Genomic DNA, 13,527 nt, shown 5'->3' on the forward strand with positions numbered 1-13,527 from the left:
GAACCTTAAAGCAATATGCCCGCCCTTTTTTGTATACAAATTATATACGTATATGAAATGTAAAATAAATAAATGAAGACGTGGCATGAACAAATTTAAAAACAGATATGTGTTTATTACCGACTCGAAATTATTTATCCATGATTCTGATTCTATTTCACACGCAGAACTGTATTCTTCAGGCCAGAAAAGATCAAAAAATACTTTTTTGTCCTTTCTTTAACCCTTACTCATATATTCAGCATGTGTATAGAACGACGTGATCAAAGCGTGCGATGCTCGCGCCAATAGTGTTCATACAGAACATAATTTTGGCCGATCCCATAAATCTGAGGAACCCGCCGCGTGTTGTCTATGCTCTAACCGTCGGTGGTTCTGTGTCTATGGTTTGTGAGTGCAGCGAGGAAAGTTTCTATGTGGTTGTTGAAAGCTGAACTATTATTAATACAAGTTGGTCGTGCAATATTATTAGTTAACTCTGTCAAGTTGTGTTTTGTCTAATTTTGCATATTACTTGTTTAATTAAACTAATATTACCCTGATCCTTAATTGCTTGTTCATTATATTCCGCTAGTTTTAACCCTTTTTACACTACTACTACCATCATGTCATTTCCCCGTTATAGTAGGCAAAGAGGGTTGACCGCCACACACGTCTTTCCTGACATACATTTCTTTTTTTTCACATTCATACATCTTGTCATAAACACCCCTCGTTTGCGTCTACTTTTGACATGACTAGACTTAAGATTTTGGTGTATCTGATCATGTCACGTCTTTTTGATCGTTCTCGTCCTACGTTACCATTAACTCTCGCTATACCTGTTTTACATTTCTTTCATCATCCATTCGTTCTTAACTAAACCATCTCAGCGACTTTCTCAATCTTATGTCTCAGATTTGCACTCTCATTATTTCATTATTCGTAACTTTATGAATTAATTCGAGAATTCACACATCACACTCATACACCTACCCTCTCACACATACACAGTGTTTTGGTGGGTGTGAAAAGTGACATTTGCGCTCTTATGATTGTTTTACAAATATCCCAATTTCAAAATTATTTATTTGTTAATCGTTGTAAATGGATATCAACCAGTTAGTTGTAAACTAAAGGTACCTGCATACATACTCAACATTTAAAAATCGTTAAGCTGCAACAAATGTCGATCGTCGGTTATCACTAGTTGCTCCCACGTACGCTTAACTTTTAACTATCGTCATTTTCGCCAACGCATTTGACGATTGTTACATCGAGCACGTTTTCCACAGTTTTTTCAACAGTTTCGTGCAAAATTTTCCTTGGTTTTCTATATAGAATCTAACTTTTCAACGGTTAATCGCAGCGACGCAACATTTAAAATACTATAATCCTGATTAACATGCTGTATTTAAGTTGATTTTTTCTTACACTCCCCGGTATAAAATAAAGATTTTTAACGGTAAATTGTACCGAAGTGAAATTAATAATTAATTTTTCAAATGCTATTTGTAGATCAACCTTGCCGTTATCGTTAAACCATTTTTTTTCTCTGGTTTCTTTCTTATAAAATCAAACCTACTAACAATAAGTCGTAGCAATGTAAAATTTAAAATTGACTACTTTTCCAAGAGAAAATTACATAGCATCTTATAAAATACCTACAATTAAATTCCAACAAGATTATTAATTTATTTATCACAATATTTCGTTGTTCTTGCCGAGTTTTTTTGCAGTTATGATGGCTTGATTTAACAAATACGTTAGAACCGGTGCTCCAAATTAGTGCAATGTGCACCACGAGATGAAGAAATAGGAAATATAATTTATTGATTGATTTGGTGTTTATTTTGTGGAACTCCATATTTAAACTTATAATTAGAAATCAAACACTGATTTGAGTCTACTGAACACTTTATTTTATTTTTACAAATATTAACATATAAAAATAAAAACTTCGTGACAATTTTTTCGCCTTATTAGGGTATTTTCAAACGAACGTTTCGAAACGAAACGCTGAAAAAAATATATTGAGCAGTAACCGCGGCGTAAGTAATAAAATTACGACGTAATAGAACTCCAAAAGCGGTTTCATTCCGAGATAAACGCATTCAAAATATTTAACTTCCGTCATTATTATAAAAAATTGTATATCAAACTCAATAAACGTCCTTTTTTGTTGGCGGAGTAACTTTAAATTGTGGAGATGTTAAATAATAAATGGCGCCTGTCGCAAAAAGGTTCAGTTGATAAGTTTTTGTTTTAGCGGGACATTAGGGGCGAGAGGTGACCGGAAAATTTTGAATTCCACCCACAGATGGCGCCGCTAGCTATCTTTTAATATGCAAATCAAGCAAGATACAACAATGAATTCAATATTTTGTCAAAATTTAAATATTGTCACTCTGTCTGGTTTTAATTAAATGAATTTTTCCGCAAAACCCTTCCAAAGCTCGGCATTGTTTCCTTCGCGACAGCGTCATTATTTCATTTCGAATTGTATAAATCTTCTAAGTCCTCAAAAATCGAATTCTGTCAGCTATTAAAACTTATTTAATTGGCATTTTTTGATTGAAAACGTTGTTTCCTTGTCTCATTAGTAGAGATATTTTAAGTTGATTCTACGAAATCGGAAAAGAAATAATAACTCCCCAATACTAAATCAATATAAGTGGTATCTTGTTATTTTAAGTAAGAAATAAGTACCTACCTACCTACTGACTCGACGACTCCTCGGCGCTAAAAATCTTGAAAAACGAAATCCTGCGAAAACGATTTGTCTGCCTCATAACTATGAGAAAAAAAACATAAAAATCATAAATTGTTAAGTTTACGACTGACCCGTTCGCCTACCATGGCCGCGATTATGAACGGCTGTCTTCATCGGTATATACTGAGACGGTATAAACTAATATCAATATTTTTATCTGCGAAAGTTTGTTTAGAAAAAAAAATTGTAAACATATTTTATTTTTTGTTCAGAAAATTTTAATTTAGTTTGTGGATTAAATTGAAGATAAATTAGAACTTCCCATCAGTTTGTTTCCCATGTTTGATGTTTCGGGTTCAATTTCTGGTAAAGATGATATAAAATATTAGTTCTACAGGTGGTTTTACACCGAAAAATATTTGATCGTCCCTGGACTAGTATCTGAAGCGTAAGAAAATGATGATGACGCATCTTAAAGATACCTTTTTATTTTAAAATAATAATATTTTCCTTTTTTTTACTCAAATATTTCAATTTTTGGGGCCATTTTCGATGAGTTGTACATCATTATTATAATATTAGTGTAGTGAAATATTTTGTTAATATGAAATCGTTGGTTTGACTTACCGCAGTTTCGTTGCAAGGTAGCTTGAAATTAAATGTTAGATTTACTTACATTGTTCTGAGATTTAATAGATAATATGGTGAATACAAGATATACAAAGATGTGATTAAATTAAGTACAACACGGAATGAATAAACCGTAAGACATATTTACATGATGTGGGTATTTGTAAGTTTTAGAAAGAGAGAGAAAGCAAAGCCAACTGAACAGAAGCAGACCGGGCACACGCAGATTCTGGCGAGCTCCGATCGTGCCGACGTCGGGTAGTTCCGGTATATCTTGCGCGGTGTTGTTAGTGGTAAAAATACGGCGAAAGTGCGTGCCCATTGAAAATCAAGTTGGGATACAGTAGGGTTCGGACTTCTTGTTCCGTGAGTCTGCAACACTAGTCACGGGACTACAACTAGATTTAAAAATAAATTAAAGGTTTGTTATAATAATAACAGCAACAAAAAATCTTTGTTTTTTCTGGCGTACCAATGTAGTATCGTATGCATCATCTTATGCAGACAAAGAAATTATAATTTTCATCATTTTTATCTTGAATAACAAAGCAATCTTTCCGAAAAAACAAAATGTATATTTGTAGCACTCTATTTTGATAAATAAACTGAGTATCCATCAAACCTTCATGTCATGTTATCATATCTACTCTCAATTTGTTGCAGCGGTCGTCTCGTTGGCCAAAATTTTAAACATTTCACAATATTATTTGATAAGTCGTATCGTAAAAATATTTTTTATTGACTGTTATTTTCTTAATTACAAAGAATTAAAAATATCAGTTCAAAATTGGTATAATATTTCCATTTTACCAGGATCATTGAACTTTGAAGAATAATTTGACCATTTCTTTATCGCAGAAATCGTCTGGAGAGCAACGCCGAGCACTGGTCTGCACTCCTGCTGTCTCTCAGGGAACTTATAGAGTGGGTTATCAGGAAGGATACAGAACTCAGTGGACTTGGACCTCCAGCAGGAGATACCGCAGCTCTCCTGAAGCAACAAGTAAGTGCAGTCGACTATACTTTTATTTTTTTAGCGTCTAATTCACCAAAGTTATAAACAAAAGAACAAAAGCTCCTTTATCAATAGTACGAATGCTACGTCCCGTGCATTGAATGCCCCAAGATAATTTTAGCCCTTGCTGTCTCTGTATCAGGGACGAAGGAGCATATGAAGCAAGTGAGGCTGAGCCTCACTAAGAAATCATTGCTATTCACCAGTACCTAATATGTATTTTAACTCGCATTATATTAACACATTATGAAGATAAAATATTACCAACCAATATAAAAATCCCCAAAGATGCCCCACAAACATAGTCCGTACTGTGTTATTTACTTAACATTTACGCATATTATACTTATTCTTAAAATCTGAGCTTCACTAGAAATTTGGTATCAAAGACGCCACTGCTCTGTATAGAATCGTGTCATCTATACTAGTTTGTTCTTTTTACTCTTTTTGTTCTTGCAAAAATTAATTTCAAATAATTGTTATTTTCTTTTTGGAAGCGAGGAAGTGCTGTTATGTTTTAAGACCTTGTCAGTAAATGAAAAAAAATATGAATAATTTCCACGGTTGTTTTCGAATTTTAATATGACAGCTTTATAGGCTTAGAGTAGTAATGCGCTACTGGCTAAAAGAGTCGCGCATATGGACAAAAAACATCTTATGATTATCAACCACAAGTTAGCTACAGTTTACAGTAATACAACGGGTCATAGGTACTCAGGTCGAGAAACGTAAGCACAAACCGAAACCACCCGTTACTCGTTACACCGTTGTTAAAATAAAAACTAAACATTTGGAACGCTTTTGTTCTATGCAATGGAGCTAAAAGGCCTATCTAGTGAATTATTACTTTGAGGTTATAGGTATTTCATTTACATTTTTTATAGTATTTTTAAGAGGATATAAATGAAACAAAAAAAGCCAAAAATGTTTTTTAATTAGATAATTCACAATCATATACCATCATTTAAAATTAGATGGTTAATTCAGTATTATTATAATAATTAGAATCATTGAAATCATGATGGCTTTAGAGTCTAAACTTTAGACCAAAAACAACCATTTCATGTTTTGTGTCTACAAAACTGTAAAAATGAATAAATATTAAACGCTCAAACTGAAGTTTATAATTTTATTCAATTATGTGTTTTATAATATGACTAAATAAACTTAAAACTATTGTATTATTATAATGGTATTTACTACGTTACTTGGAAATGTAATTAATTCGTTAAGAGACATTTTTAAAAATATGTATGTTTTTTTAATTGGTCTGTTTTATTTCAATTAAATATTTGCAATACGGTTTTTTCAATTTTTTAAAATTTATTTTTTTAAAAGGCAAAATTACGATAGTTACCGAATTTTTTCGTTAGACGTAGATCAAATTTTAAATTTAAAAGGGTTTGGAATATACACATTTCGAATCACCCGTAAACGCGGCATTTTCGCCCATACAAACGGCACGTATGACGTTCATAACGCGTGACGTCAAAATGTCGTGATGCTAACGTCAAGCCGTTTTATATGTGCTCATTTTTAAACCCGATTATTTAAAAAAAACTTATTTAAAATACATTGATAAATATGTCATTGGAATCGTAAAAATCCGCTATAAATGTATATTATATTTTTAACGTTATTCCCGACTTGTAACCTTTTTTTAAATGGATTTAAATCGTATTTGAGCCAACCTCGCAACAAATCAGCAACTTGTAGAATTTAGAAATTTCACATATCGATTTGAATATTCTCAATATTTTGATATATATATATATAAATTTTTTATCCAAGTTTCATTATTGCTTTTCCCGTGTTTTTAACACAGAACATAACTCACAATCTTCGCAGTCTACTTGTATTGATTTTAAACCAATTGAGTTAGCCTTTATGGAATAGGGGCTCATTTCAGCTGCCGTAATATTTCTCTCCCGCGTACCTACAACCTGTCGAACCCAAAGGCGTGAATATTTCTACATCGCCCGCCCTTAAACCTATCCTGTAAACAAACTACCCCGCCAGTTTTATTGCGTGCCTCTTTTCAAAATACCTTCCGGAATTACTCCAGCCTCGTTTATAGTTTAATTTGATTAACTATCATATTAATTTCTTAAACCCTCAAGCTACGCAAATATTTACCTCGCGGATCGCGCCGTTCTCGCGAACATGATGTTTTACGAAGTAATCGTCTGAAAATTCGCCGTAAAGCGCTACATCTTGAGATAATGCGAGGAACAACATTTTTAATCTAGTTTTATCCACCCCGAATACAACTTTGTACCGAAACAAATAAAATGGATGTTTCCTTTTTAGCAACTGCTTGAAAAGCTTGTTTTTATTTAGCCGAGCATCTTAACTATTATTATTGCAAAGTCTTTCTGCATTGAGGGGAGATCCTTAAGCCCATCATCCATCCGCAACTTTTTTTTTATAAATATTTTTTATGAGAGTTGCATTTTTTTTTACCTTGCTTATGATTTACAAGGTTTACATTTAAAAAATAGGATTTTTCTGCTATTATGTTACTTTATTTTAGCTAAACGGAATCAGAAAGGATATTCTAATGTGGGCCAATCAGGTACTTCTCAGCGTTTGCTCATGTGGAGAGGAAACCACTTAAAACTCTTCAGGAGAAGCCGGCCTGTTGACAGTTGTCAACAGGCCTTCCGTTCCACTAGAAGAGTGTTCGGCATTTTGTTCCCTACTTTGGTTTATTTTACCAATTGCCTGCACTATATTGATATATTGGAATGTAATTGCCTAACTTGAAACGGGGTATGTACCCTTGTTAGCTGGGCAAAGTGAACGTAAAATTGTATTTTTGATAAAGGTGAAAATAAATAAATAAAATATTAAAAATTCTGCCGCAATTTTGATTCGTAAGTTCGTTGGTCCGTCATATCTCCATCTTACTCTCAGTCGAAATCGTATTTCTTTTTCGTTCCCTCTCATATGATACGAATGAATTTACGAGACGAATTAGTTGCAGTATGAGGCCATTGATCTCAACTGAAATCCCACTACTTTAGTTTGTAATACCCTCAATTTTGAAATCAAATTATTTAATATGTAGTTTTAGCTTATTTAGAACGTCATAAGTACAGAATTGTAAGGCGATCAGGTGATTTTGTACAAAAATGGCGCTATGTTAATTTTATTATTATTTTTAACTCGGTAAATTAAAATTCGTACATTTTCTCCCGAATATGTTGATTCTTTTAGACAATTTTAAATATTTTCAAGGGTTTGCGTGTATTTATTAAGAAAAAATATTAGGAAGTACAGTACTCGACAGTAAGTACCTACATGGGGCTTAAGAAAAAGACTGCCGACTTTCTAGAGCGGCGTCTCTGTCGCACAAGCTCGGTATCTGTATAAATGACAAAGACGACGCTCTACAAAGCCGATCAGGCCGGCAGTCTTTTTTTTGAGCCCAATGTCCTTTATTTTATGCCGACTATTGTAGTATATTAAAAAATGCTGATACAAATACGTTCGTACTTCGATTTTTGAAATTCTGTACCAGAACTTATTTTTGCGACTCTGGAACTCGTCGACAATGTTTTCTATGCGCTTTCAATGTTGAATACGTTAATTCCCATGTTTATTTTCTGGATTACGCGTAAACACGAGTGTTCATCCAACTCTCCATTACGGTCTCATATCTTTAAGGGAATAATTATATTTACGTTACTCTCGTACAACCTTTTGACCCGTTATTATACATCCTGCAAAACATATTTACGAGTTCTAGGTACCGCGACCGACATGATAAATGACCACACAAATAATTATTATTGTCGGTAATATTAACACGTACTAGACAAACTATGGTTCACCTACTATCCGCATACCGTCGGCATCGTCTGTTGTAATTAATATTTTTTTATCCTGTGACGTAGATATATTTGTTTATAATCTGACAATCAATACGTGTAATTTACGCATTTTTGGAATATGCGTTGATACGAAACATCAATAAAAGTCTCGTGTATGTAATTCATTTTCGTTTTTTTTTCCATAAGGAGTTACCATCTCTTACGATGCCCTACAATACTTGCGATGCGCTTTTATTACAAAAAAAATTATCTAAAATTGAACCAAGTAGTTTGATTGTTACTTCGTATTCATACATATATTGTCTTGTCTCTTTCCGTCTCTCTACTAATACCGAATTAAGCCTCTAGCTAATATCCGTGGCCCTTTTATAGGTTCTCTTGGATATACAGCTCCGGTGGTTACAAAAGGAATCTCAAACTTTCAAAATGTGTTCTAATAATTTTAGCGAATTATTTTTATTTATTTATTTATTTAACTTTTTGTACATAATGTTATTTGTACATTAGCGGGCTTATTGCCAAATGGCAATTTCTTCCAACCAACCAATAGAATAAAAGTTTTATTTTTATAATTCAAGTTACAGAACATATACAATAGAAAAAAATAATTAAAAAGTTAAAAATTTATAAAAATAGAAATAAACGCATTTGTTTATAAATTACCTTAAATCAAAACTATTACTCAATGTGAAAAAGGAAAAAAGAGGAAAGAGGACAAAGAAAAGGAGGAGTGATTAAGAAAGAGAAAGGAGATGTTTCTTCAGACGTGACTTAAACAGAGATAATGTAGTAACATCTTTGATGGTGGATGGGAGATGATTCCACAGTCGAGCCGCATGGACACTATATGAGTTAGAGAAGAAAGAGGAATTGTGTATGGGTATTAAGAGAGTGTCTTGAGAATGAGAACGAAGAGGTGATTAGTCATGTCCAATCAATATAATCCCATTCAAAATAGAATTCACTTCCCTCTCTTCGTCAACCCAATAAAGTGCGTCTTATTCATTTATTTATTGAAATATTCAAGTTCATAGAGTAAGTAGTTTGGCGAACTTATTGCCAAAGGCAATATCTTCCACCCAACAAAAAAACAAACTGGTCAAAAATTTGTTCTTAAAATCGAAAACATATATCAAAACATACGTACATGAAAAAATAAACTAATTTATTTAAAAAAACAGCGGTTTTTTAATGGGGAGGTAAGGCTTGCACATATTAACTTAAACAAAAGTAAAGTACTATATATTGTACGTATTAAAGGATGAGGAATGCGGAATCAGATAATGAGTTTGGAAGGAGAGAGAAAGAGGAACCAAGAATAGAAAAGGGACGATGAAATATATTTTAAAAAACAATAAAATCCACTTAGGTCAGAATTCTAGGGATATATTATATAGTTATGTTTCAGGCATTTCTTAAAGGTGGCTGGATTATATGAAAAAGTCGATCATTCCAAAGTCTAGCACTTTGAACAGAAAAGGAATAACTGAAAAATGATGTGATATGTCGAGGAATGGAAAGTGTTCTTTCCTGAGAAGAGCGAAGCGAAAGACCATGATCAGATAGGTACTTCTAGATTACCTTCTTTTAGCACACAGATTCCAAGGCCACCAGCTTACAGAGAATTCTTGCGGGCAGCTTTTCTCGTTTGGCAAAGACCAATTTTTCCTTATCCTCAGATACGGTATGTGTCGTGTGGTGGGTGAGCTATTACTTCATTTTAAAATGATTTATTTTGTAATGTAAGCTCAGTTGCATTATGCATTTTTTAAAATCTCAACCTTTTTTTGCCCATTTTTTACTGGGCAAGGTTGTTCCCAAAAATACATAATTATGTTTTATTGAATTATATGTATCAGGCGCGTTTCGCCCATACATGTGGATGCGGCGCATCTTTTGACTATTCTTTTATAAAAAAATGTAAATGTAAAAAATCCACAAATATTTCTAAAATTATCGCAGAAAATGTTCAAGCACATGCGATTTACAAATTCGAACAATGTTTTCAGGATCTATTTCTACCTATGTATGCGTATTTTTTATATCAACGTACTGAATACCGTGGTACATTGGCTTTGATAGTATTCGCCAGATACGCTGAAATATCGATACCACTCTTTATTTCGAGTCCAGTCCTATTACAAATGTTCGAATTTCCGCGCACGCGCATTAAGGTTCATAACATTGTAGTGCTGTTCTGCGAGACTCGAGCATTCAACTTGTGTAATACAAAGAAAAAACTACTTTAATAGCATATTGCCTAATTAATTAAATAGCGTTTTATTGAAATTTGGCCAGAATTTAAGAACATCTCGAGCTTTAGGTACTGTCCTAATGTTTGAAGCGTCACCGCTAAACGCGCCTCTTACTGTGTTCCGTTAATTTATTGACGATAATTTTTTGATTATAATTATAATGGAAAACTTATAAAACACAGATATAATACCCTAAGTGCACTTTTTAAAAGTAATTCAATGCTATTTTAATGTAAATTACATATCTACCTATATCCTTTATCATTTATACTCAAAGTAAGAACATAATTATTTTTTGTAAGCATCCCTTCTGATAATATACACCGCACGCGCCTGATTTGTATACCTAATATATTATAATCCTCAAATCAATGCAATTGTGCAAAAATAATATTGCCTCCAAGACTATTCCCTGTCTCAAATTCAAGCAACAAACCTCATACAGCCTCAGAAATTGAACGCGAATTGGTTCACACACATGTGAAAAATGGACAGCTAAATTTTAATTTTCTGAGAAGAATAATATTGACTGTAGATGCTAATTTTATATCATATCCTCATTTTACATTTTTTAGCATTCTGCTTATTTTTTGTAACATAAATAATGTAAAAAAAACTACATTTGACTCGATTAACCGAACTTTATGGGTCTTTAAAGATTAATTTCAGCGAACCATTTTCCGCCACATGCATATTTACACATTACAATACTTGTGCTGAAATAATGTAAAGCTTGGCGCAAATTGAAAGTACTTTCGGCCGCACATAACACGTAGAGAATTTTCGCTAAGGAGGCCGAAATATTCAGGGAGTGTAAAGATTTTCGTTTTAATTTTTCCCCAAAGCCTACTCCGCACCTTTTCTCTCCATTTTATCGTCGTGCGAGTTTCCCACCGATCTGAAGGCTGACGTGAACGGAACGAAAATTAAATTTTAAGCATACAGCCTCCAAACAAATGCTTCTTCATCTGTTTCGTTGTGCTAAGCGTCCTTTTTCAATCAGCTCTCAAGTCACGTATAACCGAGTGGTTTTCGTGGATAATGATAATTTAAGTGTCAATTGAGATAAATTGAGCCATGTCTTTGCACACAGACCTTTAAATTATCGGCAAAACCGCCATCATCTACAATCTGCATTATGAATTGTTATTAATATCTCATCATCATTTTCCTATCCGCACCCAATGGTGCATAGAGCACTGCATTTCAACTCCAATCGCGGCGGATCTAGATAATTGTTACTTTATCGAAGGTAAGGTCCAGGGACAGCGAAATATTGCGGTGTTGAAGCTGCAGTCTCATAAAAAGCGTGACAAAAAACAACATGGTAAAATGCGTGAATCGTATGATTTCCTTACTTTTTATGAAAAAAATTCAATTTGATCCTGACAGGAATGGAATCCGGGGCCTCAAAAAGGGTAGGCGTGCGCCAACCACTACACTAGGAGGCCGACTTATCCCCACTCGATATCCTTTTTAAAGATTTTTTTCAAAGGGTTTCCTGGCTTAAGAAAATGAACATTCAAGTGTTGCGCTCTAACAAAGAAACAAATATAACAGTTAAAAGCATTTGCTTGAATATTTTTATCATATTGTAGTTTTCAGAAGTTCTGAATACCGTATGTTTAATCGTTTATTTCAATTTTAAAGATTGATAATCAATAAAAATCTTTAACAAATTAAATGGATATTATAACATTTAGTTCGTAAGCCTTTGTTTGGTATTTTATACGCTTTCATGAAGTTCTGAAATAACTTAACTTGTAATATATTTTAACGGCTTCAAAGCTACCGGCTATCAGCAATTTGAACAAAATATTTTAAATAAGTTGAATGTAGAGTTTTAGGGGAAGTTACTTGAAAGCACCCTATTATTTATTGCAAGGAGATTAAAATTTCAATTCATGCTTAAAGTTTCTCTCGTGCTGGGCGCTCTACACTTCACTATATTTTATTTCCACAGATGTCACTAGTGTCTCGCTAATACTGCCCTCTCCCGTGCAATAAATATACTCACGTTAGTGAGGCGCATACTCTATTGATAGACTATCGAATGATAGAAATTTAATAATTATGATTTAATCCCCGGTGATGTGTAGCTAGTACACATTGCGTCTTATAACTCTAATATCTTTATAAATATAATAAATATTGGGTTTAGATTTTCAGTATTCCTCCAGTACACATTTACGTATCGACTGAAATAATTTGTTATTAAATAATAAGTACTTATTAGGCACAAAAAAACATTTTATCGGAAATCCGAGATAAATTACAAATATACTCACAGTATACCAATAACACCTGCGTTACACGTCCACTACATGTCCAGTCACGTAGTCCAGTACTATATACTTAGTAGCTCTCGCGAAGTTGGCGCGGGTGCACGTTTCACCCGAGTCGTTAGCGATACCCAATGGTTTTTTTCATTTTTTCAGCAGTAAGATTTGAAATATTATCAACTTTGGATTAAATTATGATTAATTAAAGCCATTCCCTATAAATATTCAATTTCCCTTTTTAAATCTATTTTTTTTTAATGTGTAGTGACTACACAGCACCGCAACGCGCGGGTGTTTTTAGGACAGTAAGAGAAAGGTTAACGCTGCAGAATGATGAATGTTACACAACCTGTAAAGTGATAAAATAAAACAGCTACTGACAGGTCATAAGCCACTTATATGCCTAGACTTCCAAGTTTTCTAATAATAATTTTGTTTGTTGTAATATCTGTTTAACTTAGTTGTTTCTAGTAGGTATTAATATTTTTGTGTCTAGGCGGATGAAAAATACACTCTTGTATGTGAAATGAAATCAGAATCTTGGACTAGTGTTTTCGACTCGACGGCCTCTCTCAGATAAAAATACTAAATAAGATCATTGATCGGAGATGCATCCGCCTTGCTTAGAAAAGATTGGCGAGTATGCCTACCATTCTTAAGGTCCTACGTTAGATTGCTGGCAGGGTAGACGTGAAATATTGATTTTTAACGTTATTTAAACTGCAATATTCTATTGTTCCTGGACTGCTACCTAAAGTGTAGGTCTGATACTGCCATGTAATAAGATGATTAAATTACACTGCATTTGGTTTACCAG

At 33.4% G+C, this 13,527-nt stretch overlaps 1 protein-coding gene across 1 annotated transcript in view; it reads left to right on the plus strand.

Moving 5' to 3' along the window:
- LOC148274284 (dystrophin-like) overlaps window positions 1–13,527 on the plus strand; it is a 144,578-nt gene that overhangs the window by 26,170 nt on the left and 104,881 nt on the right. Inside the window, exon 3 of the mRNA XM_088237347.1 lies at window positions 4,181–4,325. Within this exon, the coding sequence (XP_088093473.1) occupies window positions 4,181–4,325 (145 nt within the window). The remainder of the gene's footprint in view (window positions 1–4,180; window positions 4,326–13,527) is intronic.

This window comes from Micrasema longulum, unplaced genomic scaffold, assembly GCF_059751315.1.
Source record: "Micrasema longulum isolate JH-2025_06_02 unplaced genomic scaffold, ASM5975131v1 h1tg001700l, whole genome shotgun sequence".
Taxonomy (NCBI): Eukaryota; Metazoa; Arthropoda; class Insecta; order Trichoptera; family Brachycentridae; genus Micrasema; species Micrasema longulum.